Source organism: Microchirus variegatus (genome assembly GCF_963457635.1).
Source record: "Microchirus variegatus genome assembly, chromosome: 11".
NCBI lineage: Eukaryota > Metazoa > Chordata > Actinopteri > Pleuronectiformes > Soleidae > Microchirus > Microchirus variegatus.
The window spans coordinates 942,360-969,161 of NC_139812.1; the positions used below are offsets into that span (position 1 = coordinate 942,360).

At 39.6% G+C, this 26,802-nt stretch overlaps 2 protein-coding genes across 3 annotated transcripts; one reads left to right on the forward strand and one right to left on the reverse strand.

The window, feature by feature from the left end:
* Positions 1 to 1,496: 1,496 nt before the first annotated feature.
* exo1 (exonuclease 1) lies at positions 1,497 to 15,075 on the reverse strand (the record flags this gene model as incomplete). Its single annotated transcript, XM_083897979.1, has 13 exons — positions 1,497 to 1,605; positions 3,487 to 3,683; positions 3,938 to 4,009; positions 4,195 to 4,708; positions 6,183 to 6,381; positions 8,088 to 8,301; positions 8,388 to 8,490; positions 9,806 to 9,993; positions 10,434 to 10,646; positions 11,346 to 11,483; positions 12,182 to 12,305; positions 14,685 to 14,804; positions 14,915 to 15,075. The coding sequence occupies 13 exons, from the start codon at positions 15,073 to 15,075 to the stop codon at positions 1,497 to 1,499; spliced, it is 2,352 nt and encodes a 783-aa protein (XP_083754105.1).
* Positions 15,076 to 18,558: 3,483 nt separating this feature from the next.
* On the forward strand, positions 18,559 to 22,139 carry yipf4 (Yip1 domain family, member 4). Of its 2 annotated transcripts, none has more exons than XM_083897225.1 (6): positions 18,559 to 18,731; positions 19,331 to 19,484; positions 20,644 to 20,815; positions 21,108 to 21,185; positions 21,291 to 21,404; positions 21,773 to 22,139. In XM_083897225.1, the coding sequence occupies exons 1-6, from the start codon at positions 18,674 to 18,676 to the stop codon at positions 21,908 to 21,910; spliced, it is 714 nt and encodes a 237-aa protein (XP_083753351.1). In that variant the 5' UTR covers positions 18,559 to 18,673; the 3' UTR covers positions 21,911 to 22,139. The 2 variants fall into 2 exon arrangements, with proteins under 2 accessions (XP_083753351.1, XP_083753352.1); XM_083897226.1 differs by having other exon boundaries at positions 18,632 to 18,742.
* The last annotated feature ends 4,663 nt before the right edge of the window (positions 22,140 to 26,802 follow it).

The following is a 26,802-nucleotide window of genomic DNA, read 5'->3' on the forward strand; positions in this document are numbered from 1 at the left end:
TATAAAAAATTAGTTAATGAATGAATTAATGTTTATTACTTTTATATTTATCAATCAAATTATTGCCACTATTGCTGAACCACAATGTAATGGTGCCCGGTGCAAGGGTTTTAAGAAAATGAATAAGAAAATGAATTATTTAAAAAAATGAATCATTCGTATTAATATTTTCTCACCAATTACAAGGCTGGATTCACAACATTGGTACAAGTTGATCTTGGTCTCATCTGTCCAGAGGATGTTCTTCCAGAATTGTAAATAGCTTTTTTAGGTGTTTGGCAAATTCTAATCTCGTCTTCCTGTTTTTGAGGCTCACTAATGGTTTACATCTTGTGGTGAACCCTCTGTATTCACTCTGGTGAAGTCTTCTTTTGATTATTGACTTTGAAACACATACACCTTCCTCCTGGAGAGTGTTTTTGATCTGGACAACTGTTGTGAAGGGCTTTTTCTTCACCAGGGAAATAATTCTTCTGTCGTCCACCACAGTGGTTTTCTGTGGTCTTCCAGGTCCTTTGGTGTTGCTGAGCTCACTGGTGCGTTCTTTCTTTTTTAGAATGTTCCAAACAGTTGATTTGGACACACCTAATGTGTTTGCTATTTCTCTGATGGGTTTGTTTTGATTTTTCAGCCTAATGATGGCTTGCTTCACTGACAGTGACAGCTCCTTGGATCTCATATTGAGAGATTCCAAATTCAAATGTCAATCCTGGAATCAACTCCACATCTTGTTCGTTTCATCTATTGTAGTGGTGTATAGAGCCAAAATAAAGAGAATTGTGTCGATGTCCCAATATTTATGGACCTAACTGTATGTGTTCCTGTGAGCTAAAATCACTGATTTTCACGATGGACTTTGGTGTAGGTGAGTGAGCAGTTTACTAGAGATTCAAGTCACAAAAGGGCTCAAATAAAGTTTCAAGCATATTCTTAAGATATCATACTTCATACTTAAACAGGCATTGAGTTTATTATAAAAGCTGAGTCTATTATAAAAATCTGTTTGTCTCAGTGTCCCCATTGGCACCCATGTTTTCAGGGAGATCAAGTCTGCCTGTCTGAAGGGGGCGCACCTGTTAAAATGACACTACTTGAGATTGTCAGAGTAATTTAGGATCATTATCAGTGTGTGACAAAGCTTACAGCAATCTTAACAGTTAACATTACAAAGCCTTTGCTGATCACAACAAGCCAACAGTCTATCTGTGCACATTCTTCAGCTCACATGCAGGTAGTGCTTTTTAAGTAAACACTCAAGTACGCATCGTACATTCTTTGTTGTATTACACTTTGTGACTACATGAAACCACACGATGTACAACGTTACGCAAACACACACCTACTAAACCGCAGTGACAGTCGGATCAGACGACAGGTGATTTTATTTAAAACTAGCACATTAAAAAACAAGTTGATGAGAAATCAGTTGACATACGTGGTATGTTTAAATGCTTTACTCCCACACAGACAGTTGTGTGAAACATTCAAAGAATCCGTCAGCAGCTGCTGATTAAGTTCATGTCTGTTGAGCTGACCAACAGGTCTTTGACTGGAGACATGGGCTTTGGCTTTCCTTCCTTACAGATTGTCATCTTCTGGTTATCTCTGAAAAACAAAAGGTTCAACAAATGTTTCATCATCACAATCACACACACTTAGTTTACATAAGCGTACAGGTCCTGGTTTGATTGAGTCTGTCTTCAAATGGTTGCGGTCAATACAAAAACAGCTGGAAATTAAATTTCAGCTTAGAAATAAACATTAAAAATTCAAAATAGAAGCAGAAATAGAATTGGGATTGAAAGCAAATGCCAGGCCTTATCAACAGGAACAAATTATGGTTTAATAAATGGTTTTTGGTGACGGGTTTGCTTTGATTTTAAGACTGCATTCACACCAGCCCTTCTAAATTGAACCCTAGTTAGTTTGCTTGGAAAGTCCGGTTCGTTTGGGGAGGTGTGAATGCGCAACTGAACTCTAGTTCGCCTGAAAACATAGGTCTCGGTTCGCTTCAAGTGAACCAAATGCAGGAAGCAGACTACAATGCAGGGCATTGTGTGTAAACAACCAAAAATGTACGCGCGTGTAGAATGGTAGTCTGAGGCCATTGTTGCAGCGCATGTGTCGTATGTTCACATAAAATGATAGGATTTGATGCAGGTTTGATTTCATTCACTAAAGTGTGAAAGCAAACTAGGACCAGCTGAATATTGAAACCCCCAATTGAACACAGTCCCCAATGGACCATTTTCACATGACGTGAGTGAAGCAGGATATCCTGACTTCCGCTATCACACTGAGCAGTGTTTACGAAATGGATTTCACACAGTCACTCATCAAGTTCCCAAAATTTCCTTTGGGAGACGTACACCCGTAACCCTGGTAGAAAAAATTGCCAAAGTCCCCAGTCTCTATTATGAAGGTAAGTGTCTTCTTAGCTCTGACGTAAGCGGAGATTCGAGGATAATAACGTAGGCTAGGGGTGTTTCGATAATCTATTAGTTGTCCGTTTCTTTATTAAGTTGCTATGGTAGCTTTATAAATATTAAAATGCTGCTTTATCTACCATTTTATTTCACAGCTGTTACAGAGTTGTTCCTCGAATATAGTTTAGTATCGTTTAGCCTTCATGTGTAATGCCGATCTCTCTCACCTAACGTTAACATGGTTTGGAACAGTGTCAACGCTGTTGACCACTCAGTCTCAGTGAGAGCACGCGGTCACATGTCAATGAAGAAAATGTAGTAGCCTCGTTATTTCCAGTTGCAGACTTTGCAGTATCCCACGAAATTCTACTGTGGGTGTCATGTGTTTCTCAGACTCATATCAGTATTTTAGGAGCCACCGTCAATAAAACGGCTGCACACATAACTGTAAAGGCTAGTCGAGGACAACAAAGGCTGAGAAAGATACTATTGAAGATGCAGTAACAGGACAGCGTTCAACGAAATTCAGTGCATTTTCTAAAGGTAAGCTTGAGACTTTAATATTTCACTTGTCGTAGTATATGTATAGTATATTACGAGGGCTGTTTACACTACACGCGCGTAGCATAAACACTGGTCATAATAAGTTAGCATGCTTCTTGACGTTACTTTGCATGTCAAGGCAGCTACATAACTGCAACGATCGCTAACGATACAAAGGAAAATGACATACTACGACAAGTGAAATATTATAGTCTCAATCTTACCTATAGAAAATACACTTTGTTTTTTTGAGCGCTGTCCTGTTTTCCCGTATCTTCAGTTGAAAGGGCTCAAACCGGATATAGCGATACCCTGCTTCGCTCCAAGGACCTAAGTGCATTTGAATCAATCAATCAAATTTTATTTGTATAGCCTAGTTTACAAAACACAGCTTGCCTCACGGGACTTCACAGGGTTGGTAACATCCTCTGTCCTTAGACCCTTGAAGAGTTGTGCTTGTCAGTATAATTACATACTTCTTGTTTTGTGCAAGGTAGGTTAAGTGTTTTTGTTGTACTTTTTGAAGCTGAAGTTCTTCCAGAGGCTGCTGATGGTGGACTGGACACAAGGGTTGTTCTCATTATTAGGGGAGGAGACCTTCTTCCCTGATCCCATAGACTTCTTCCTCAGCCCGCTGGCTCTAGCTGGACCCAACAACGACACCTTTGCTGCTTGGTCATGGCTCTTGGACTTTAATTTTGACAGACCAGAAACCTTGAGGCACAAAGAAATTGTTTGGATTAAATCAGTCGTATAAACTTAATCATCTGTAATTCTAACCTCTGCGTTTGCCTTGTGCATTAGGATCAAAGACTTCAACTATGAGAATGGCAGGAAACGCGTAGCAAGAAAAGGAAACGAGAAACGTAGGCTTTACTATACTTTGGCTATTAACCAACTGCCCAGGTGTGTGTGTGTGTGTGATCTAAACCCAGATAAATCCCAATGACTCATTGGCTGTGACTCACCTTTGATCCTAGAGTGGCAGCTCTTTTATCTGAGTGTGTGGGGTGACTCTGTTCTGCCTCTGAATTCATTTCCTGAGGAAGCACAGGAAACACACGTAAGAACACAAAGCCAAGCTACCTGTGCAGCTTTCTGCACACATACTGATAAACAATGAATCTCTGATGATGATGATGATGATGATGATGATGATGATGTATGTAGGCTGACAAGACTACATGAGGATGATTTTAAAAACATAAGCCAGATGTGTACATACAGATGTGATGTCTTTCTTCTGGGAGGAGGGGAAGGTATAGGTGGAAACTTCCTTCTCTTGGATGGATGGTTGGGACTGGGAGAAGTAGGCACTGTCCTGAGAAGGAGGAGAGTCTGGAAGGTTGTCCTCCGAGTTTCCATTAGTGGTGGATGGACATGAGGGTCTATGCAACTTTGGAGAGGAGGAAAAACGCTCCTTTTCATACTGAAACTGCTGGAGCGCAAAGAGTCCCGAGGTTGACTTGTGCACGTTTGATCGTTCCATGGAAGCAGTGCTACAGGAATGGTGGAACAATCTGAGGCCCTGACTGGCTGAGCTTGGGGACGTAGTGCGGGGTGATGGAGGGGGGCTGGGGGTTTCCACAGATGGAAGATCAGGACCATCACTGTCATTGTTCGGAGTAATGGGAGAATTCTTTTCCTCAGTGGAACTGACAGATGTGGACTCTACACCGTGACACAATACCTCCTGAGCAGAATCCTGAATGGCTGAAGAACTGGAGCTGTTGAAGAATCTACATGTAGGGACAAACACAGCCATTAGCCTTAATATTAGTGTGAGCCTTAAAAGAATAGGTCAGGTTCTTTGAAGTATGGTTGCAGCAGGTAATGATATACAATACTGTGCAAAAGTTTCAGGTACGACCAGCTCTGGTTTTTTTTGTCAGTCAACTTCTGTGATGATTGGAATTTGGAATGAAGTGATGCGACTTAAAGCTGGTCTTATATATTAGCGAGCTGTCAATGAGTTTAACGTCAACTAAGGTTCCACACCAGAGCTGTTTTATTCTTCAAGTGCGAGGGTAGATCACGCTAAATGATTGACACCTGTAGAAGATAGGTTTTTTTTTTTCCTGATTTCTTTTTTTCTAAATAACAAAACACTGCATACATATTTTCTGGATGTGTTCCAGTAAAGTGAAATAGAAATAATTATCCTCTTGCCGTTATAGCATTTCCAAAACAACACATCTAATGATGGCCTAACCCTGGATTTCCACTGGACGCGGAACAGCCGCGGAACGGCAGCGGCGCGGTCGCCGTTGCAAATCGTTTCATTCTAATCAATGAGAGCATTTCCACCGTTGCTGCTGCTGAACCTCGTAAATTTCAACGAAGCAGATCACACAAGACAGGAAGTCCGACACAGAATCAAAGTAAAACACTTCCGCCCCCCTTTCAAAATAAAACACAATACGCAGGTCATATAGCCTGTCACAACTTCACATCAACATTACGTCGTGACCGGTGCTGCCAGGTAAACAGTCAATTAATCAGAGCGTCTCTGAGAGTCATAATGTACGACGAGAGACTGATTGTTGAAGTGGAGAAACATAAAATCATTCATGACACCAGATCAACTGTTCTTCCACGTCAGAGAATGAAAAGAAGCTGTTGTTTTTGTTGTTTACTTTATACACACAGTCTATCGCAGGATCTCGAGAACTCCGTCCGTTCAAGATTATCGCTCACTCACTCGCTGCTCCAAAGCCCACAGATAAAATCAGCAATTTAACATCATAGCACACAGAATGGTTGAGCAACTGCTGCCTCATTTATTACGCAAATGTATTATTTCGTGATTTCTGTGTTAAAAATCTGTCACTTGGATTTATCTCCTTTACTAAAAAACTGAATGTAAAAAAAAAAAAAAAAAAAGTAGTAGCAGTAGACCAGCAGCTCCTGTGCCCTCACAAACTAAAACTGCTTTCTCTATGGACTTCGGTCCTGAAGGGTGAGCAATACATTACAAACTTACAAACAGGCACTGTTCTTATTAGGTGAGCCTTTTTATAAAAGTGGCTAAAATCAGTTAGAGTCCAGTCCAAATTCTAACAGTCATGTTTTCAGGCTGGTTCTCAGTGCAGGGGGTTTACAAAGCGCTGACTATGGATTAGCAGCACCGTATTCAACCACACTTTAAAACCACCACTACCTCTGTGGCGACCATGGGGTGAAGAAAATCATTAGTTGGTGATTGAATGTCACCTGCTACATGTGCCCTGGTCATCCTCCTCAGCTTCCTGGTTCCTCCTCTGCAGCAGTGTGGCAAAGCGGTTGCGTGGTTTGGAGCGACAGGTTACTTCAGCTCCCTTAGGCTGCAGGTCAGTCTTAAGTCGTTTCTGAGAGGAGGAGGAGGAGGAGGAGGGGGAGTACTGCTGCAGCATGTCCAGCTCTACACCAGGGTCTATGGGAGAAAAAGTAGTACAGTGTGCTAATGATAAAAATATAAATAAACACACATTATAATGGTCAGTTAGTTTCTTTTTCATTTTAAACATTCTGAAGCTACATTCTCTATATTGTTCTGCTGCTTTTTTATATTATCCACCTCAGCATTCAACAAATCAATTTCAACAACTTTCAATCCAATACTGCTTTATATCCATAATCAATTCATTGGTGTGTATTTTTTTTGTTTTTACATAAAAATAATAAATAAAAAGTTATTTATCAGCTTCTTAAGTCAAATCAAGTCAACTTATTGTTTCTGCTGTACATTCATGACATACAGAGGAATCAAAACAGCTAGTGTTGTACAACAATATACAGCAATGTAGAATAATAAACAGTATGCTTTATAAACATAATCTTGTGCACTAGATATGCATAGCAGTATATCAGTAATTACCTAATGGCAAAGTGTGTGTGAATTATTAATATTTTTTACTTTTCTACAAATGGAAACAGAGAGATTACCCAACTGCTGCCATAATCCTAATATTTATTTGCTGCCATGTTAATGGCATCTCTTTAAAAGGACCAGTTACAGTATGTGCATTTCTGTGCACTGTGTTGAACCTACCCCTACTAAATGTTCATTGTGCATGAAATCATACAAGGTCTCAAAAATATGCCTGAGTTTTGGGATTATTTTCATGAGAAATGCACAGGAATGTTGAACAGCGCCGCATCTCTCATAAATCATAAAGAGAGCGGGAAAAGATGTTTGTGTCCACAAACTTTATTAGGGAGTTGTATGAGGTCATCAGTGAGCATGGTCCTATGTCAGGAACCAGCATGAAAATGTGTCATTTTGCGACTTCAGTTTTTGAAATCTTTTGTTCAGATCTACACAAGTCAGGGGTTCCCAAACTTCTGCAGGTCTTTACAGGCCACTGGCACATACATACCCCAGTCTTACATCCAGTTTTTGTGCAAGTCTGTAAATAATTACCAAATAACCTCATTGGTGGTTGTGCTATAAAGTAATATTTTAAATATTTAATAAAATATTTCAAAGCAAAATTAAAATCTAGTTACATAAAAAAAGACATGTTTTCAGTTTTATCAATTAGTTGTTTGGTCCATAAAATGTTTAAAAATATTAATCAGTGTTTCCAAACCTGGAGATGATGAAGTTACCAAATGTCTTATGTTCACAAACCATCATTAATTAACTATAATTAATTTGAAGGCTCTCGCCTTTGCAGCAAGAAGACTCGGGTTCCCTGTGTGTGCGTGGGTTTTCTCCGGGTTCTCCGGCTTCCTCCCACAGTCCAAAAACATGCGATATGGGATTAGGTGAATTGGTCGCTCTAAATTGACCGTAGGTGTGAGTGTGTGAGTGAATGGTTGTTTGTCTCTATATGTGACCCTGTGATGGACTGGCGAGCTGCTCAGGGTGTACCCCGCCTATCGCCCTATGTCAGCCGAGATAGGCACAGCACCCCCGCGACCCTCTGGTCGAGGATAAAGTGGTAGATGATGGATGGATGGATTTCTTTGTTATAAGGAGCAAAGAAACAAAATCATATTTTTTAAAAACACAAAAAAACATAACAAATCTGAGATTAATTGAATAATCGATTTGTTTTTGCAGCCTTAGTTTGTAGCGCGTTTATCTACTGAGAAGATAAAACTGTGTATGCGCATCTAATGACACGAGCTCACCTTCTCTTGCTCTTTTCACCTGCAGCTCTCTGCAGGGCAGCCTCAGACCTTCCAGGCTGATGACTCTCTCCTTCCCCCTGGTGGTGGATGGTCTGTCTGGAGATTCAGCAGAACAGGGTGGGGCAGCAGAGGCCGGTTTCAAGCCGACATGCCAGATACTGGGCACAGATGAAGCTGGTGAGTCATTCCAGCCCCGACTACGTTGCTTAGACTGCTGAAAAGAACATTATTGTTAATAAATGCAACACTTTTATTGTTACCCTTACCCACTAGGACTCTTAAGTGTTTATAAATGGACACCTGTGGAATAGGTTTGTCTGGGTTGAAGTTGTCTATCCTCTCCATTGTGTTGATGTCAAGGTTTCCCAAAGCCATCTGAAAGCCTTTGTCATCTCCAACATTACTGAGTTCAACAGTCAAGGGTAGAACTGTGATACATAAATCTTAAACGGGACAGTTAGGATTTTTTTGTGTGGTTGAATGAGGTACTGACACATAGCTGGCAACTTGCGTCGGTGACAACACAACGAAAAACTGTTTTAGCCACAAAAGGTTCACTTGATAAAATATACACAAGATCAAGACCTTCCGCATTTTAAGAATATATCCGTTTGCATCCATTACTAAGCCAAAGACACAGAGGGTCGCGTCAATAAAAATTTCTGTAACCAAACACAAAATACCAGATGATTTGCACTTAACAAAAGGCCAACATAAAAAAAATTGTGCTGGCTTATGTCAACGATATCTAAAGAATATGTTTACCGTTTATCTCACTGTTGGGAGGCCTTTTCAACAAAAAATTTAAGTTTTTGTCTCTATGACTCCGTGCAGCAAAGCACATAAAGAAAATCATCAATTCAACATCATGGCACATGGAAGTGGTTGATCCACTGCTGCCACAAGTTCTAATGTTTTATTTTGTGATTTCTGTGTTAAAAATTTAATTGTTAATTAATTAATCTCCAACAAAAACGTTAACATTTTCTCTATGAACTTTGGTCCCGAAGGATGAGCAACAACATATTCTTTTTGATATTACTTAACAAACTTAAAGGGACACTGTAGTATTTATGGGTTTATATGACCCAAAATCCACTTTTGTATACATATTATGTGCTCCTGCATTGTCTCGTCGCTGTATAATATTCTTTCTTTCATTTTCGTAGTGTTTCAAAAAGTCATGTAAAATAACATGGTCGCGGGCCGCTACTGCATTGCCACGACGCCATGTTTCTACGGGAGCCTGTACAGACAAACGCGAGAGAACAAGTCGCTTTACTTGTAGCTGAAGTCCCGCCTCCACTCTCTCCACTTCGTCTGCTACGGCCGCGGTAGCTCGCCCTCTCCTTCGCCTCATCAGCTGACATGGAGAAAGACGACGAGGACGACATTTGACCGGCTGAGGATACCGTAGCGCTCGGGGAAGGGAGGGGGTGAGCAGAGGAGCAGTTCTTTGTTGTAAATTTCAGCCTCTCCTCTAGATGGCACTATAAACTACTTACTTCACCTTTAAGCTTCCAGTAAGAAAAGACCATCTAACGTTGAGATAGAGTAGCAAATACTGCATAGTTTTAAAATAATGACTTAATCTGTCAATCAAGCTTTTTTTAAGTGGCTAAAGTCTACAGGGGTTCTACATGTTCTCTTTTCTAGATCTTGTAAATTCAGAGTTGACAGTCACACTTTATCAGTTGTGACTCAGATCAGGAGGATACATTCCAGCATAGGTGAGGGTAGCCGGGTCAATGTGCTCCGGGTATGGGTTGAGGGGTACGACCTTCCTCCTGATGGGATCGAAGACCAGCTGGTAGAGGAAAGTGTTGTTGGCTCGGATGAAGCCTTCAATGTAATCTTCAGGAACGACTAGGTTTGATTTCAGGTACTGACCCATTTTTCTGATCACCTGACACAGAGAATATAACAATTCAGAAACATTTACATGTGGTTTTAAATACATACCTACTGTATACATTCATAACATTATTACCTGTACTCTTTGCTGTTGTGACAACATAAATGTCACCACTGTCCGACTAATAATCAGCATCTTACCTATAAAGATTTACAATAAATTCACATTTGTTTTCTAAAACAACATTTGTCCATTTATCTTCAATTGCAAATCCTATTTAATTATAGAGCTGTGGAATTTGTGGACTGATTCCCTCACATGACACAAACACACATGCTGACACACAAACACAGAGACATCCAGTCAGACTGGTTAAAAACATTTGGTCTTTGCAGACATAATTGTTGTTCCTGTGTACAAATGAGCCTACACAAAAGTGAAGCACCTTTAGAAGTCAAAGGACAAAAAAGGATTTCCTCAGCAGGTCTCACCTTGAGGATATCAGGATCTTTGGCGAGCCGAAGCAGTTTGCAGGCCTTTCCTAGGCCAATGCCATACAGGGAGGCCAGATAGTCGCAGCCAGAGAGGATGCACATGTATCGAAACTTCTCCTCTGTAAAGATGTTCCCCAGGCTGCGACAGCGGCCCAAATTACTTTGGTCGATCTCCAAACCATTGCCCTGCTTGTCCATTTTGAGAATCACCTAATGAACGTGAAAGAAAATAGACGAGTTGGGTAATTGATTTTATTAACTGATTTTTTTCATTTTTTATTAACTCAATTGATGTTTTAAACTTCAGTAAAAAGCCACCATATGCAAATTCACCTCTTGAAGTCCTTTATCTGCATTTTAGGGAAGAGTGATATAAACTCACTTTTAGTCAATTATACAATTATTCTGAGTCCCTGAAAATAGACAATAATGTATAAAAATGCTCAGAATTTCTCAATGGTAAATGCGATTATTTTGTTCATTTACTCAAGTTAAAGCTAAAAGTCCTCACTTCCGATCTTGATTGTTTAATTTCTAGGCCTGTAACAATACACAAACAAAACAACAACAAAAAATAAGTTTGGTTGCACTAACAGCTCATATCATGAGGCTGACTGGAAAAATAACTGGGAGTTAGAAAGGGCGTTTTGCAATTCTGTTTTCTCACGCCACGAGACAGGTTCGTGGCTCTGAGTATCGCGATTTCGATTTCAATACGCATTTCGTTACAGCCCTATTAAATCCAGACAAATCTCCCATTATTTTGAGTCAATTTGAATGCACTAACTTTAGAGCAAAATAACTGCAACTGTCCTAATACCTACAGTGAGAAATGTATGTATAGTTAGTACTTACAGTGCTGTGTATATTGAGCAGGAAGTTTACTCATATGAGTCTGATGATTCCTACCTTTTTACAGCCAAATGCCAACAGGTCAGAGTCTTCCGTGATGACAGCCTGTGCTAAACCATATTTGGTGAGGTAAGCCAACTGAGCATCAGCTTCATATGGAGCCACCAGGCAGTCCACGCCCTTTGCCCTGGCAGCCTGGTGTGAAAAATAAACAAATGATAAATCTCACACACTACTGTGTATTCACATATTAACACCATGAGTGAGTGAGCTGGTCTCAACCTCCTGCACTTGCACATCCAGGTAAAAATGACTGTGGCAGTAATCCAGAATATAAAGACCAGAGCCAGTTGACTTTGTAACTCCAATTTGTGCTGGGTGATGTGAAAAAAAATATATTGCAAAAAAAAATAATCAAGTCCATCAATACTGATTATTATCATGCTAAATGTTGATAATTATAGATTCATTTTTGCTCCAGAGTGATATCAAGTGTACTTACCTTTTAAACAGAGACAGTGTTGCCAGATTACCAGATTACCAATTACCTTATTTGTATGATCATTTCACCCAGTGTACAATGTAAGACCAATGAATAAAAAAAGGGCAAAATGTACAATAATTTGGCCATTTCATTGAACACATCACAGACCTCGTTTTTTTAAATATTTAATTTAATTTAATTTAATTTAATTTAATTTTTTAACCACTGCTCAACCTGCAGAATGAACAGAATTTGTTACAAATGACCTCGTCAGTAAGTGTTTATTTCCAATATATCTTTCTCTCTTTTCTGTTACTTAAGAAATCATTAGAAAGAATGTGTTAAGCCATGAGGACCAATACCATCTGGTGGAGAATTCAGGATAACTACACATAGTATTGAGGCTCACCTTAATGAGATTATGAGCCATGGCTGGTGTTATGTTCACACATCGGTTAAAACAGTCTCTGGCCTCTGATAATTTGCCTTCACGCAGCAGCTGTCTACCTTTTTGGAGGTTAGTTTCTCTGCGTCTGAAAAGAAGAAGAGAATTATGGTGCGTTCCATTGGTAGTTGAAACTAAGTTTTCCAAGGTAAATGTACTAAACATGGATTTCCCTGTACACACAACTTATCAGGCTTATCCTGTAATTCTGATACAAACCGCTTCATTTCTTGACTGTTGGTAATAAGGCTTTTCATATTGCAGTATAGGCCACTATATTCCACTGCAATATACAGTGGTATGCAAAGAAATGCAAGTTATATATATCATATAGGAGACAAGCAAGAAGTGAAATAAAGTTAATATGATTGTGTGCAAGAATTAAAACAAAATTAGGGATGTGCATAAATTTAGCCACCACAAAAGAAAAAAATTGTGCATCCTCCTTTTGCAGAAATAACAGCCTCTAAACGCTTTCTATAGCTTCTGATTAGAGTCTGGATTCTGGCAGAAGGTATTTTGGACCATTCTTCTTGACAAAACATCTCCAGTTCACACTTGAAAAGAGGCCTTCTTTCCCACAACAGGAACACTCCTTGAACTCCAGATTTCTAACTCGGAAACCCATCCCGACATGGGATTCCAAGATGGCTGCCACCATACAAAAACTGCTACTATTACCGTCAATAGCACATCTGACATATTTGCTTTCCAGTAAATCAGTCGTAACATTACAAACCTACAAAAAAAAAAAAGACTGCTGTGTAAATTATTCTCAGATGTATTTGTTGAAGGTTTAATGTTGTGGCAATACAGTTTGCAGCAAATGGAAGAAGGGCAACTTGTGCTGTTGAGAATTATTAAATGCCTTAGGGTCAGTGTTGACACATTATCATGGAGGTTTGTGGGACAGCGTTTTGCTTTGTTTTTTTTTTATCTCACTTCTGCACATCTGTACTTCCTCTCTACACCTTCACACTCACAGTGTTGTTCTGTTGCCGTTTAGGAATGCGGTCCTTCAAACAATCCAAGCATTGTCTCAGCGTGTTACTGACCAGGTATGAAAAAAACCCGACTTATTGTGTCAGCCTAGCAGGATTGCTCATAAATTAATCATAATGTAGCTGCACTTTCTCTGCTGCTGCAACAATCTGCAGTTTATTTATTTTCTGCTCTGCTTCATATAATTTTCTCAATGATGGATGGCTCCAATGCTATCAGGAACAAGATCAAAGATTCCTTTAGTGTTACACGTCATTAGGCTTGTACAGATGAATAATATTCTTTCAAGTTTCAGTTCCTCATCATAGCAGCAATGGGTGTTCCTGCAGGTTTCTACAGGTTCAAGTCAAAGATATAGTTCAGGGTTGTGTGAGGTACTGACACATTACCATTTTGGCCATAACTTAGAAGCATTTTGTTCTGTATATTTATAGACACAACTTATATCTTGAAAAAGTAAACAATGCAAGACTCGCATTTTATACGCCACACTATCTGCATTTTGTGTAACCATGTTTCAGTGAATTTTGAATATGAGAGAATTTTTAATTTTTGAGGACACCTCCAAGTCCCAATTTTTATGAAGCACTGGTCTACTCTGTTATCTCCAGACCTGTAGAAATACAACAAAGTATACCACACATACTATTTTTTGTCCAGTATCACCCAGTCCTATTTGGAAGTGACCAAAATACATATTTTACTAAAGTAATTAATGTTTGTATCACAACAATTTTCATTGCAGTACACTTCCTACAGAGCAGCTCAGCGATTCTGCATGTTAAAATGAAGTTCATTAATAACAAGCCAGCTCAGAATTGTTAAATTGATTACTAAAATAATCACTATTTTGATAATTCATTCATTAGTTTATGTATTTTCTGGTTTCTTTTCTGCTCATAAAGAAATCATTAAAAGTGATTAATGTGGGTTTGTAGACAAAACAAGACTTTGAGAATAAAAGGACTAATTGATTAATCCCAAAATTAAAGAACAGCTCTTGAGCAGGTGAAAATGAAAATAATCGCTAGTTGCAGGGAATAATGTTTTAATTGGCATGGGTTTTTCTGTATGTTTGTCCTTCTGTTAGCAACTTCTAGGCTACAGTTTTTGAGGGATCAATGTTTTTGTGATAGGTAGGTGATTGTCAAGTATGTTCGTCACAAAAAAGGGTAAAATTTGGTATGTGTATACAGAAGTTATGGATTTGGAAGCAATTTAAAATAAGCACGGTTCAGTTCCATTGAAGTTCAGCTGTGTAAAACTCAGATCAGGATAATTATGGTCATGCTTGTGCAAGGTGAAAATAGCTAAAAACAGGTAAGGTTCTATACAGATCCAGTGGATCAAAATGCAAATACAGGTGACAAAGTGTTCAAGCTTTGGCGGTCTGCGCACTCTGGGTGCTCTTGTTCTAGGATATGTTGGGTCAAATGTCCAAAACATGTAATGTGTAAATACTCACTCTCTACGAGCCTTTTCAACTTCTTTTTTAGACGGCAGGTTGCGTCCGTCAAACACCAGCACTGGTTGGACTCCAAAAGTCAACAGCATGTTCACTAATTTCATGCAGTACCACACATACCTGTGTTGGGAAGAATTATAATTTCCTGTATCAGATGGGGACATTCATGGACTCAGATTACAGGTCAAAAACGTACTTTCTCATTCATTTAAAAAAATGAACATGCTCACTGGTCAGTTGGTTCCCCTTTGGCAAGTTTATCAGCACAGGAAAAAGCTCCTTTGTGCAGCCAACCGTACGTGTCCACAGCCACTGTCTGGCCTTTGAACTTTTTCACACTGATGGGCTCTGATGCATCTTTAAGGAACTGAAGAAGTCCAGAGATCCCCATTTCAGTTGCAGCTCAAAATAACACCACGCCTGTGAAAGAATTAAGAAAATAAAATCCTACTATTTTTAAGAACATATACAAATCATAAATTGACTAAAGGACTACAGAAGTTTGACAAAAAATAAATCAAAAATCGACATGACAAGAAAATACACCATGCTAGTGTCTATGGCAGGAACAAACAATCATTTACATAACACACAATAATGACAGTTGATTGGATTTAGTTCCCAAATGTCTGGGTACATGCTGGTTCTCAGGAAGACATCAATCACGATTTTATCAGTAACACCTGGGATGAAACATAAAAAATAAATGTATATATCCAGCTGTAATGTAATGATGTAATCATGTGCTGTAAGAAAAAACCAAACAAACAAAGACAGGTGTCGTGCCAATGTAATTATCCCCGACAGAAAGTGTTTATTATTCACATACTACTCTATGACCTCTGGTATTAAGAACAGCTTTCTTCTATTCTAGCCAAAAATATGGGGGGAAACACATTATTTCAGACTGTTTACCTGTCTGCCATAGTTTGTATCCCCCCCTCAAAATGGACAGATGAAACCTGATCATCAAACTATTATTATTATTACATACTACTCTATAACCTCTGGGATTATGAACAACTTTCTTCTCTTCTAGCCAAAGATATGGGGGGATAGAAATCATGGCAGCCATGTAAACAGTCTGAAATAATGTGTTTCCCTCCATATCTTTGGCTAGAATAGAAGAAAGCTGTTCATAATACCTAAGGTTAGAGTACTATGTGAAGTATACATAAAATAAATCATTAAACAATGCAATTGTTGTTAGTTTTATTATAGCAAGCGCACCACTGTTTCCCAGCCTCCGTGGCCGTGGCCAGGGGAAACACTTTCTATCAGGGATACTTACATTGGCACGACACCGGCACCGAGTGTTCAGGCTCGGTTAAGGCTACCATGTTGATGGGAAAGCAGCTCCTCGTTGGTAATGGACAGCGACACTGTTTGGTAGTTAGCTTCTAGCACAAGACAGGCCCAACAGCTAACAGCTAACAGTTGCCTACAGTTAAGATTTTTCCGAAACGAAATGAATTATTGGGGGACAACTTACGCCGAATTTAGCATTTAACCGTAATTCAACGATGTCAGTATCGTCACTTTGTATTTAAAGCCCGTTCACGTTTATTGGCCAGCAGTTTGATGTTAAAATGGTACGTTTCTGGTTTTTGTATGTAGATACAGAGACAACCGTATCAACAGTTTATACTAAAAATGCTATAGAGTGCAAGACAAAATTTCAAACTTCAAACTTACGTGTTTTACACCCGTTGCTTTATCCAGACTGCGGGGAAATAGCCAACAATACGCCGCAGTAGATTTAGATTTAGCGGCAAACGCATTGATTCAGCATAACCTGCTGGTATTGGTCAATTTGGCAGAGGGGGCGGGACTAAGTAGTCTTCTTCTTCTTCTGTCGTTTTGTGTTACTGGCACAAAAACAACTTTTAAAAGAATTGCTGCCACTTACTGGAAGGAAGAGACATAAGCGGAGGGCGAGACTTGGGAATGGACGGGATTCAAAATTCAAGATTTATTTAATGTCATGTGCTAATTAACAATGCAACATACCAGTAATGTTAATTAAACAAAACAAAAAAAGTGTTAATTTTTACTAAATAGAGAAAATGATTGCTCTGAATAGTGGAACACAAATCAAAGATTAATCTCTGGACAGAGAAGGATAGTTTAGCAGTTATCAATTATTATTACCCTGTAATACTTTAACTTATTCATTTATTGCAGGTAAGCAAACGTATGGGAAGATTTTAATGCACATTGTACACTGTGCTGAAACAAAGACACAGATGTTAATGGGTTGGTGGTGGAGGAATTTGTTAAGAGCAAGGGTAAAGTAGTATGTATTAATGGCGGAAAAAGAACTCTATATATAATACAGAATGTGCAATAGATTACTCTGACATCAAATGAAACAGTAGGTATTAGCATGTTCTGATCCAGTCACCATTTGGGAGTGAGCTTTGAGGATCCCACAATGGAAATTAGGCAGGGATACATTAATTAACATTTGTATATAATGTAATAATAATTTACTAATGGTTAATTCATGTTTAAATCAAACATTTAATTGTGTTATTAGGGTTATAAGTCAGTAACACATCCAATATTTATTTATTTTTATTTAGTTCTTTATTTCACGTGCTTGCATTACTTGCATAAGAAGTTGGCTTAAGTTAGATGCCAGATCTATTAAGGCGCGGCGTTTTTAATTAAATGAAACACAGATGAACACACACAAAACAAGGCGACAAGGTGCGCTTACCCGTGCTCGGATGCAAGCGGAAGATGCAGCGACCCGGAAGAGGGCGGGCCGAAGAGGCAGAAAGCGAGAGGTCAGGCGACAGGTCAATTTCAATTTCATCGTCGACCGGAACGATGAAATTAAAGAATCTCAACTCTAAGACCACAGTCTAAAGAAAGCAGACACAGCACTCGACTGAACGGCTGAAGGCCCCACCTGAGCCATCTCATTGGCAGGCCAGGGTAAGTGATGAAGGTTCGTGTGTTGACCAGCTGTAGATCCGGTTGTCCGTCGCCTGACAGCTTCATCATTCCCTGAGGGAGGGACTGCCAAGGCGATGGCGCTTAGAGAAGGTGGGTGCGCCAGAGGCGCAGCTTGTGAACAGGCAAGGCAGGCAACTGCTTGGGGCCCCAAGCCGATAGGGGGCCCCCGGCACTCGGAGCCTGAGGGCTGTTTTTACTGAAATGTGCAGTGAGCAGCCGCATCCCCGTCATTTGCAATGGCATCTCAGTAGGAGACCTCCCTAAAGGGGCCCCACCTCACGTTAACCTGTGTGAAGTGATCGTTCTGCAAGTTGGAAAATGAAGAGGATTATTTGCAGTGTAATGCATATCTTTTTTACTCAGTTTATATAAGTTTGTTTCAGTTATTTACAGTATTTTATAATGTGGGTTCTTTACAGTGTAATGTATTTTTTTTTACTACGTTTATATAGTTTTTTTTAAAGCTATTTACAGTATTTTATTGTTCTTTACATTTTTTTTTATATTTTCACATACTTTTTAATTACAAGGTTTTTCCATGTTATCTCATTCATTTTGAGAAAAAAAAATACATTTGAAGTCATACATTTTTCGTTGCTGTCAGGTAATATCAAGGTGATGAACACTGGAAGGGCCCCCTGGGAATTTTTGCCTAGGGCCCCTACAGACTCTAGGGGCCCTGACTGCGGCTGGCGTGACCGCAGTCAGAGAGATGGACTGGGGCAAGATGGCTGCCAGTGCGGACGTTCAACACTCCGCCTATCTACCCTTTGTATGCGCTGTGCGAGCAGCTTCATAGGAATGAACGGAGTCAAAGGGGCGGTTCTCTATCCCGCTCGTATAATACATTCATGGTGGCCACTGAACCCGGAATTAAACACGGAAGCGACGCGTACGCGGCTGCAGACACTCCAATATCCGGTTGTTATTATGCAGCAGTAGACGAATGACAACAACATGACAGTTTGACGTGCTTGTTTAACGCAGTTTCTCTCTGGACCGGAGGCAGTGACCGTTGATTAGGAATGCAGTTCCCTCCCAACAATGGAGACTTCACGTTCGTCTCCTCGACAGAGGCTGAAGGTAGGCTAAAGGTAGGCTAACACAATGCTAATGCTAACACAACACCGCAGCTAGCAGGCCTGAAGGCAGCAAAACACGGGTTACGTGTCTAGTATTGAGTTTCAGGATGTAAACTGTGTTGTTATTCGAAGAAGCTATGGTGTGTGTTATTATAGAAAACCAATTCTAATAGACATCGTGTTTTACTGAATAGTGTGACGAGGTGATTTATTAGTGAAATAGAAAAGTGTATTTTTCTAAGTATAGTCATGGTGTGTTTGAGAGAGCAGTTTATAAACGGTGTTGTACAGATACGATAAAAAACAAACGAAGCACAGTTATATTCACATATTTACACGTACAGGTCATGAGATGTGTACCTATGTTTAATGTAAACATGAACGATGTGGGGAAAACATCAATAATCGACAAACGGTCGATATTTGTGTTAATTTAATGTGACTCGCTGAAAAAGCAGATTAGCAAAATCGTTAAAGATGGTCTCGTTTACAAAGTTTGCAAATCAATAGTTCTCAGTACTTTGGTTTGCCTCCTTCGGCATCGGTAACAGCTTTCAGCATTTAGTGGTGAATGTATGTGTAAATGAATGTTCTTCACAGAACTCAGTGGCACCATAACAGCCCCAGACATCAAACTAAACATGCAAAGTGATGGCAGTAAAGACCCGTATGCCACCACTTTCCTAAGGCAACGAGGCTATGGCTGGCTGCTGGAGGTGGAGGAGGATGACAGCGAGGAGATCAAACCTCTTCTGTGAGTCCAGAGCTTCGGTTTTTATTTACAAACCTGACTTGGTTTGTTGTTTCATTTAACTGAGGATGTTTAGAATCATTTTTTTGAAATAGAAAAATCCAGATCCTCTTTCTGTGTAAGAATAGCTACCAATATTTTCTGTGGAATATTAGAAGTCTTTCTTCCTGTGAGCTTATTGAGCACCACATTTGATTCAAGTATGGTTATAATGAATATTTATTATATATTGAATATAGTGTTTCCTCTAGGATGATTTTAGCAGCAGGGACAAGACTGATAAAAGAAAATGGAAACTGTTCAGACTGTGTGATGTTGTACTGTACATCAATTTGTAACTTTGCAAATGTAAGAGGAAGTGGATTTTAAAGTTGCTGCATACAGTATAACCTTTATGTTTACTCTTTATTTATTTCTTCACATCGTTTTTTTATATGCATGGGAGGGTGCGTCGCAATTCTCATCCGAATCATCCGCACGTTTGCCACGTAGATTCGCAATGCGTGTTTTTAGGTGTGATTGAGCACAGGTGTATATCAGTGAGAGTATCAGTGCTACTGTAGTAGGAGTATGCTGCCCTTAAGCCCAATTTATACTCCTGCGTAAAGTGCCGTACGTGGAGCACCTCCGAAACCAAGTGCCTGGTCAGTATCTGTTCGGAGGACGAGATGCAGAAGAAGCTGGAGTCATCCAGGAACAAGATGGCCTACATAAAAAAAAATACAACAGCGGATGGGGAAGGCCGGCTACGATCAAGCAAGTAATGAGGAAAGTTGTAAGCCCCGCAGGTGTCCTGCCAGATTTCCGGGCGCTGTCTATTTTCCGGCGACAGCGGAAAATTTTGCGATGTAAAGTGGGCCTAACTATTTATAAGTTGAGAAAAAGACTATCAAACTGAGTATCGGTAGATGCTCAAGGTTGTGATACGTGTATAGGTTAGGACACGATACCAACAAAAAATGGTATCTCGTCGTCCTTAATTCATGTAAAATGGAGAAACAGTTGTGTTGGGAATGTTGGATTTCTTTCAGAAGAGAATCTGATGCAGAAAATGAATTTTTTTGTGTTGCTGTTTTGTACAGCTCTTATGTAAAAATTATTAAATCCAGAAAGTCTGTGTGTAAGACTTTAGTCAACATAGCATATGTGTGTGTTTGAGCAGGGACGAGTTGGACATCGACCTGAAGGACATCTATTACAAGATACGCTGCGTGCTGATGCCAGTGCCTTCACTGGGCTATAACCGGCAGGTGGTCAGAGACAACCCAGACTTCTGGGGCCCTCTTGCCGTGGTGCTGCTCTTCTCCATGATCTCCATCTATGGCCAGTTCAGGGTGAGCAGAACCTAAAACATATACGTAATAACGTAAGTTGACTCGTCCTCCTCAGTGCACACACCATCACCTGAGACTGCAGGGAACCTGGACAGCAGCCTCACTGAAAAAAAAAATAAAAAAAATTGCATGGACAGTGTGTAATCTAATAACATAATTTTCTAAATGAAAACAATGTTTTTGTTTACGTCCTGCAGTGAAGAAGAAATCTCAACTGTTCATATGATAAATGATATTGATGGTATATGAATATCACATGATTCATTCAGTTGATGATTTACATATTTTTCAGGTTGTGTCTTGGATTATCACCATCTGGATATTTGGCTCACTGACCATCTTCCTGCTGGCCCGTGTTCTTGGTGGAGAGGTCAGTGCAGCCAAGTCTAAATATCCTCGCACCTGATTCTCAACATATTGTACAACATCAACATTTTCTGACAGAGTACTTTTGTTTTTTCATTTTTTTTTTCAGGTTTCTTACGGCCAGGTTCTTGGAGTGATTGGATATTCACTTCTTCCTCTCATCGTTATAGCGCCTCTGCTTTTGGTGATCAGGGTGTTCGAAATTATCTCTACACTAATCAAAGTGAGTCAAAGAGTGATAATGATGGTTACTAATGATATCTACATAATTTTAATTTAGTTTTTTTTATTATTATTTTAACATAAAATCAATTCCTTAGTTTAACCTCTGTGTTCAGAAAGTGTCTGTGATGTAAATGTTAGTGTAACATGGAGCTTTCCTCCTGTCTGCCAGCTGTGAGTTGAAGAGTAGTAGTTTGTGACGCTCTTCTTTCCCCAACTTCCACAACACATGCTCTGTTTGACAGCGAAAGAGTTAAGGACTTTGGTGCAGGAGACGCAAACTTTACTTTACAGTTAGAACTTAAGAACTTGTGCATAAAATGGTGTACACTGAAGTTAACAATACATTGTCTTGCTTTTATGTTGCAGCTGTTTGGAGTCTTTTGGGCTGCTTACAGCGCTGCTTCACTGCTTGTAGGAGATGAGTTCAAAACCAAGAAGCCTCTTCTCATATACCCCATTTTCCTTTTGTACATCTACTTCCTTTCACTTTATACCGGTGTGTAACTGGAGGAACCTTCTAATGGACAGTGGCTCTGGGACATGAGGGTAACATGTCAAACAATGGAAATGGGATTTTTTTTAATTCTTTTTTTAAAGACTGTTATTTCCTTCTTTTAAAAAAAATAAAAATAAAAAAATCCTGATGATGGGGGTGCTGGGAATATATATATCAATGTATATAGATTTTTCCCTTTTTGTCTTTGACCAATAAAATGCTTATGTTATTACAGCATCTACTTTGGTATGCTAATCTCTTGCTCATCTCTGTCCTGCATTTGTTTTTTTAGTTGTAAAGCTGAAAATAATCACAGAACTACATATTAATGTAATGGTTTATTGTTTGCTTTATCACGTTGCCGTATCATGTTGCCAAATATTTGCATTTATGTTCACGATGAAGGAAGAGAATGTGAAGAAAGGCAGAACTACATGCACAGATTTTTGAGGGTTATGTGTTTAACTGTTACGTGTACTGTAATGAACCATTAATGAAAAATGTCTATTGATGCTTTTCTTTCTTAATGTTCTTAATGCAGAAGCCAATGAACTGGGGAAGAGTGATGTGAACTAGTGATGCACGATATCGGTATTGGCAGAGTTTTTGAAATGTATTATGCAGCAAAAAACGCCATGCTCCCCGATTTGAATAATGACTCAAACAGTAGGCTGAATAAGCTGCTACATCCTTGACTTCTGTGCTGGTGCCCTCTACAGCTATTATTTTTTATGTTTAATTATCTCGCACAAGAAAGAAAAATTGCATCTGCTGTGACAGTAGTATGCAAAATATGATGTTAACGGAACAGACTAAATGACCTTGTGTACTGTATATCGGTATTGGTTATCAGTCCAAGCACTCCTCATATGTCAGATTTTGGCAAAAAGTCGAATATCCTGCATCACTAATTTATGAACCAACCATTGTCTGCTAAATGTAGTACCTTGTTTCACTAAGGGCACTTTCACACCTATAGTTTGATTGTTTTGGTCTGCATCAGTCAGAAAAATGTTACAATGTAGCAAACAGCCGTGGGTACGGTTTGCTTTCACATATGCATGGTTCTAAACCATTGGTTCTCAAAGTGCAGCCCGGGGGCCAATGGCGGCCCGCAGAAACATTTCTGGCGGCCCGCAATGAATTACAGTTGATAGTTTTAATCCAGCTAAGCTACTAAGCTTGTTAAATGTTTATTGGACATTACCGGGTACAGACCAATAAGTGTAAACTGTAGAACTGCAATCAGGTCATTAAAATGATAACAAATGGGAATTATTTCTGTTTTTTTTTTCTTTTTTTTCTTTTCCCTCAGTCCAACGTTGGGTTCCTAAATTGGCCCTCAGGTATCAAAACTTTGAGAACCCCTGTTCCAAACAAACCAAAATTGACTGCAATGTCCATCGGAGCCAGACTAACCCCCGGACTTCCACCGTGCGCGCCACTGCTGCGGAACATCAACGCCGTGGTCACCGGAGCTGATCGCTGCCACTCTAATCAATGTGAGCATTTCCACCAGGCACACCGCGGCTTCTTGTGTGAATACGGCTGGCTCGCAAGGCATCGCTGTGCTGATGGCAGGGATTGAAGTGGCAGAGAACGGCGCAAAACCACGTCCCGACGAGTCCAGTGGAAGGCCAGGGTTATTCCGTATCTCGTACCCATAATGCATTAAACTAGACCTTTTCGTCCCGTTTGGTTGCTTTCACACCAGAGGAACCGTAGGGCGGATAAAGCGGTCCTAGACAACCCCTTCAGGCAGGTCTCGGACCAGTTGATTTGGTCGAACCAAAGGACCGAGACTACATTCACACCTACGCAAACGAACTGAACCACAGTATATGATCAATTGATCAAAAATGACAGTAAATGTGTGGAGTTAACAGCTGGTATTTACTGACTCATCCCTGCATTACATACAGTCAACACTGATACACATGCTAACACTGGGTTGAGAAAATGTGGAGTTGGTCTGAGACGGCTGGATTCACTCAGAATGTCATTGTAAATTAGCGGGACATAGCGTGATGTGTAGGAGGAGGAGCGGGTAATCTTTATTATTTTTGGGGAATTTGGCCGATGCTCTCCCAGGTGATCTGCAGCGCCTGGAATTGACACTTGACTTGTGACAGAATAAAGATCTCTTTGTTTGGTGAAAAGTCTTGTGTCACGGAGTCTCATTCTACATCATCATCTCATCACCTGTCAACATATCTAGCTATTTGTAGCAGTACCAGTCAATAACAACGCTCTTCGTGGTGTTTTGCGCACAAACAGTGTAGCAACATGTCTATGGATAAGACTTAATCTTATACTACAAGTACCAGTGCAGTATGGCGGTAGCCATTTTTGAATCCTATGATGGGGTTGTTGAGGTTGCTCCAAGTTTTGGAGTTCGAAATCCAAGTTAAGGGGGCGTTCCTGTTGAAGAAACACCCCCTGACCTCGGAAATTCCAGGTTCTGACTACAACTGGAAATCACCAGTGGTGTGCACCGACATTTGGAAGAGCGGGGGCAAAAATTAAAAGGGCACAGGCCCCACTAGTATATAATTTCCCACGTTCTCACACACACAGGTCTGCAGGGACATCCTTTACAGGACAGCATCACTTTCTGTCATTGAGATGGTTATATTCTATACAGCACTGAGTATCATTTCTTCTAAGGAAATGCATTGGGACACCGTCATGTAGGGTAGAAGGGAACTGTGATACTCACTGTGCATGCCACGGGAACTCATTTTCTTTTCATTTTCTCAACATGTCACCTCCAATCCAAGAATGTCTACAGTGACATTTGGAGAACAGAACAATGACATGTATGAAAGACAATCTACACATACTTCAACAACAGATGATGTGATCAAAGCATGTCTTCCTTTGTGTGCTGCATTGTGGGAGAAGAGTGTGATGCAACAGAGGACGCTATGTGTTCGGTATGCAGGCGGTCAGGTCTGTGCAGACTTGATTTTTCTCAGGTGGATGTGATAACACAGCTGGAATTCAGGATAGGCATGCTATTTGAATATTGGACAGAATATTGGTCAAACATTATTTTTTTTTACAAATAAGAGCTAGTGAAAGTAATGCAGTTAATATGAGGAGCAGTTAGTGAGATACATTCAAAGACCCTGGTCATATAGTCAGTCCACTGATAAAATTCTTGCTTCTGCTGCCTCCTAACCACAAATTAGGAAGTCACAAGTATAATTTTTTTTTTTTATCAATTAATTCACTGATATTAAATGTTACATTTTTTTCATTTTATTCATTTAGTTTAGTAATTTAGTAATTACACAGCCACATTATCAACTTTTTGCAATCAAACAAATAATTATTTCACATCTGTAGCTGGAATATGAACTAGCATGTATGTACCCACAAAGCTCGTGAGATGGGGGAGAACACACATAGGAGTGTAACACTGTGGTAAACTGAGCAGCCTTGGCAGAGGTCTGCTTTCTCTATTTGATCAATAATTCCATAATAACCTCTCAGGGGTCTGTGAGACAGACTGACACACTACTCTGGTTTGTGTTTGCAGTTCAGAGAAAGAGAGGGTGCTCCTATTGGCTGTTACATTGCATCTGCTGAGCATATAGACCAGGGGTCTGTATCCTTTAGGATGAAAAGAGCCATTTTTTTCGCCTCTCCACCCAATTAAAATCCATTTGGAGCCGCAAAACAACCCTCAAAATGGAGATAACACGAATAAAGGTTTTTATGCAGATATAATGCATAAAAGAGCAATAGTTCTTTTCATTTATGAACTTTAAGAACTACAAAATGTTCAGTTTATACTCAACCTCTTATAAAGTGGAGCAGAAAAACAACACATATTGATGTAGACCTAGTTCTTCCATTGTTTCATTGTTTGTGACAAATTATTGAAATTAAAATGAACCCACTTTGAAATAAATTAAGCAAACATTTGGATTGTGTGTCGTACATACTTGAGAAAAAGGCATGTGGATCCAAAGATGGACAGGACGCATCCAAATGTGTACTTAATATTGCATTTTACGTCGACGTTGGATGTGATGCACAACATTTTTAAACACTTTTATTTGTCGCCTTGTTCTCTAAAGCTACAAGGAGCCACTGCAGAGTGGCTGAAGAGCCACATGTGGCTCTAGAGCCGCAGGTTGCAGACCCCTGATATAGACCTCTTTGTGCAATAATGAGCATTTGATTTACAGTGATTAACAGTCAAAGTAGCAGTGTTTGGCACCAACCATCTTAGAATCCTATGCTAGGGTCTATGAGCTTGCTTTGAGTTTCCTAGATTAGTAATCAATTTCAATTGCATATTTTTTTGGAATTATTTATGATTTTGGCTTTGGTGCCCCCTATTGACGAGCCGCCACTGGTAAATTCATCTCACGGCACATGCTATAGTGCTGTGACCAGTGTATTCTTGTATAACTTGAACTGTTAACAAAAAGACAACCTTTCTAACAGATATTCTTTCCTCAGGTCAAACACATTACAACCATTGAGAAACAGCACAATTAAAGCTACCATGTGTGAAAATCACTTAATATATGTAACAGTTTATGAGGTTATAAGCAAGATTCAGAGATAAAGAGATTGTCAGAGGTCATTTGTGATATAATATTGGAGTACCAGCTGATTACTTTTATTAGTAATTTATTAGATTATTAGTTGCAGGCGTTTTATGAAACATCCCAGGAGGTGTCAATGATTATTTCCTTTTAATGTCCTTTATCCAGTCAGAGAAAAACATGAACTCATCACACACTGCAATACTAAATGTTAGTAAACACTACCACCTTATGGACAGAGCTAAAAATAATTTTATAAAAATAATACATTATACATACATACCTCCTGTGGAGGATAACGCAGTAGAAAATGGATGGATGGATGGATTACACTG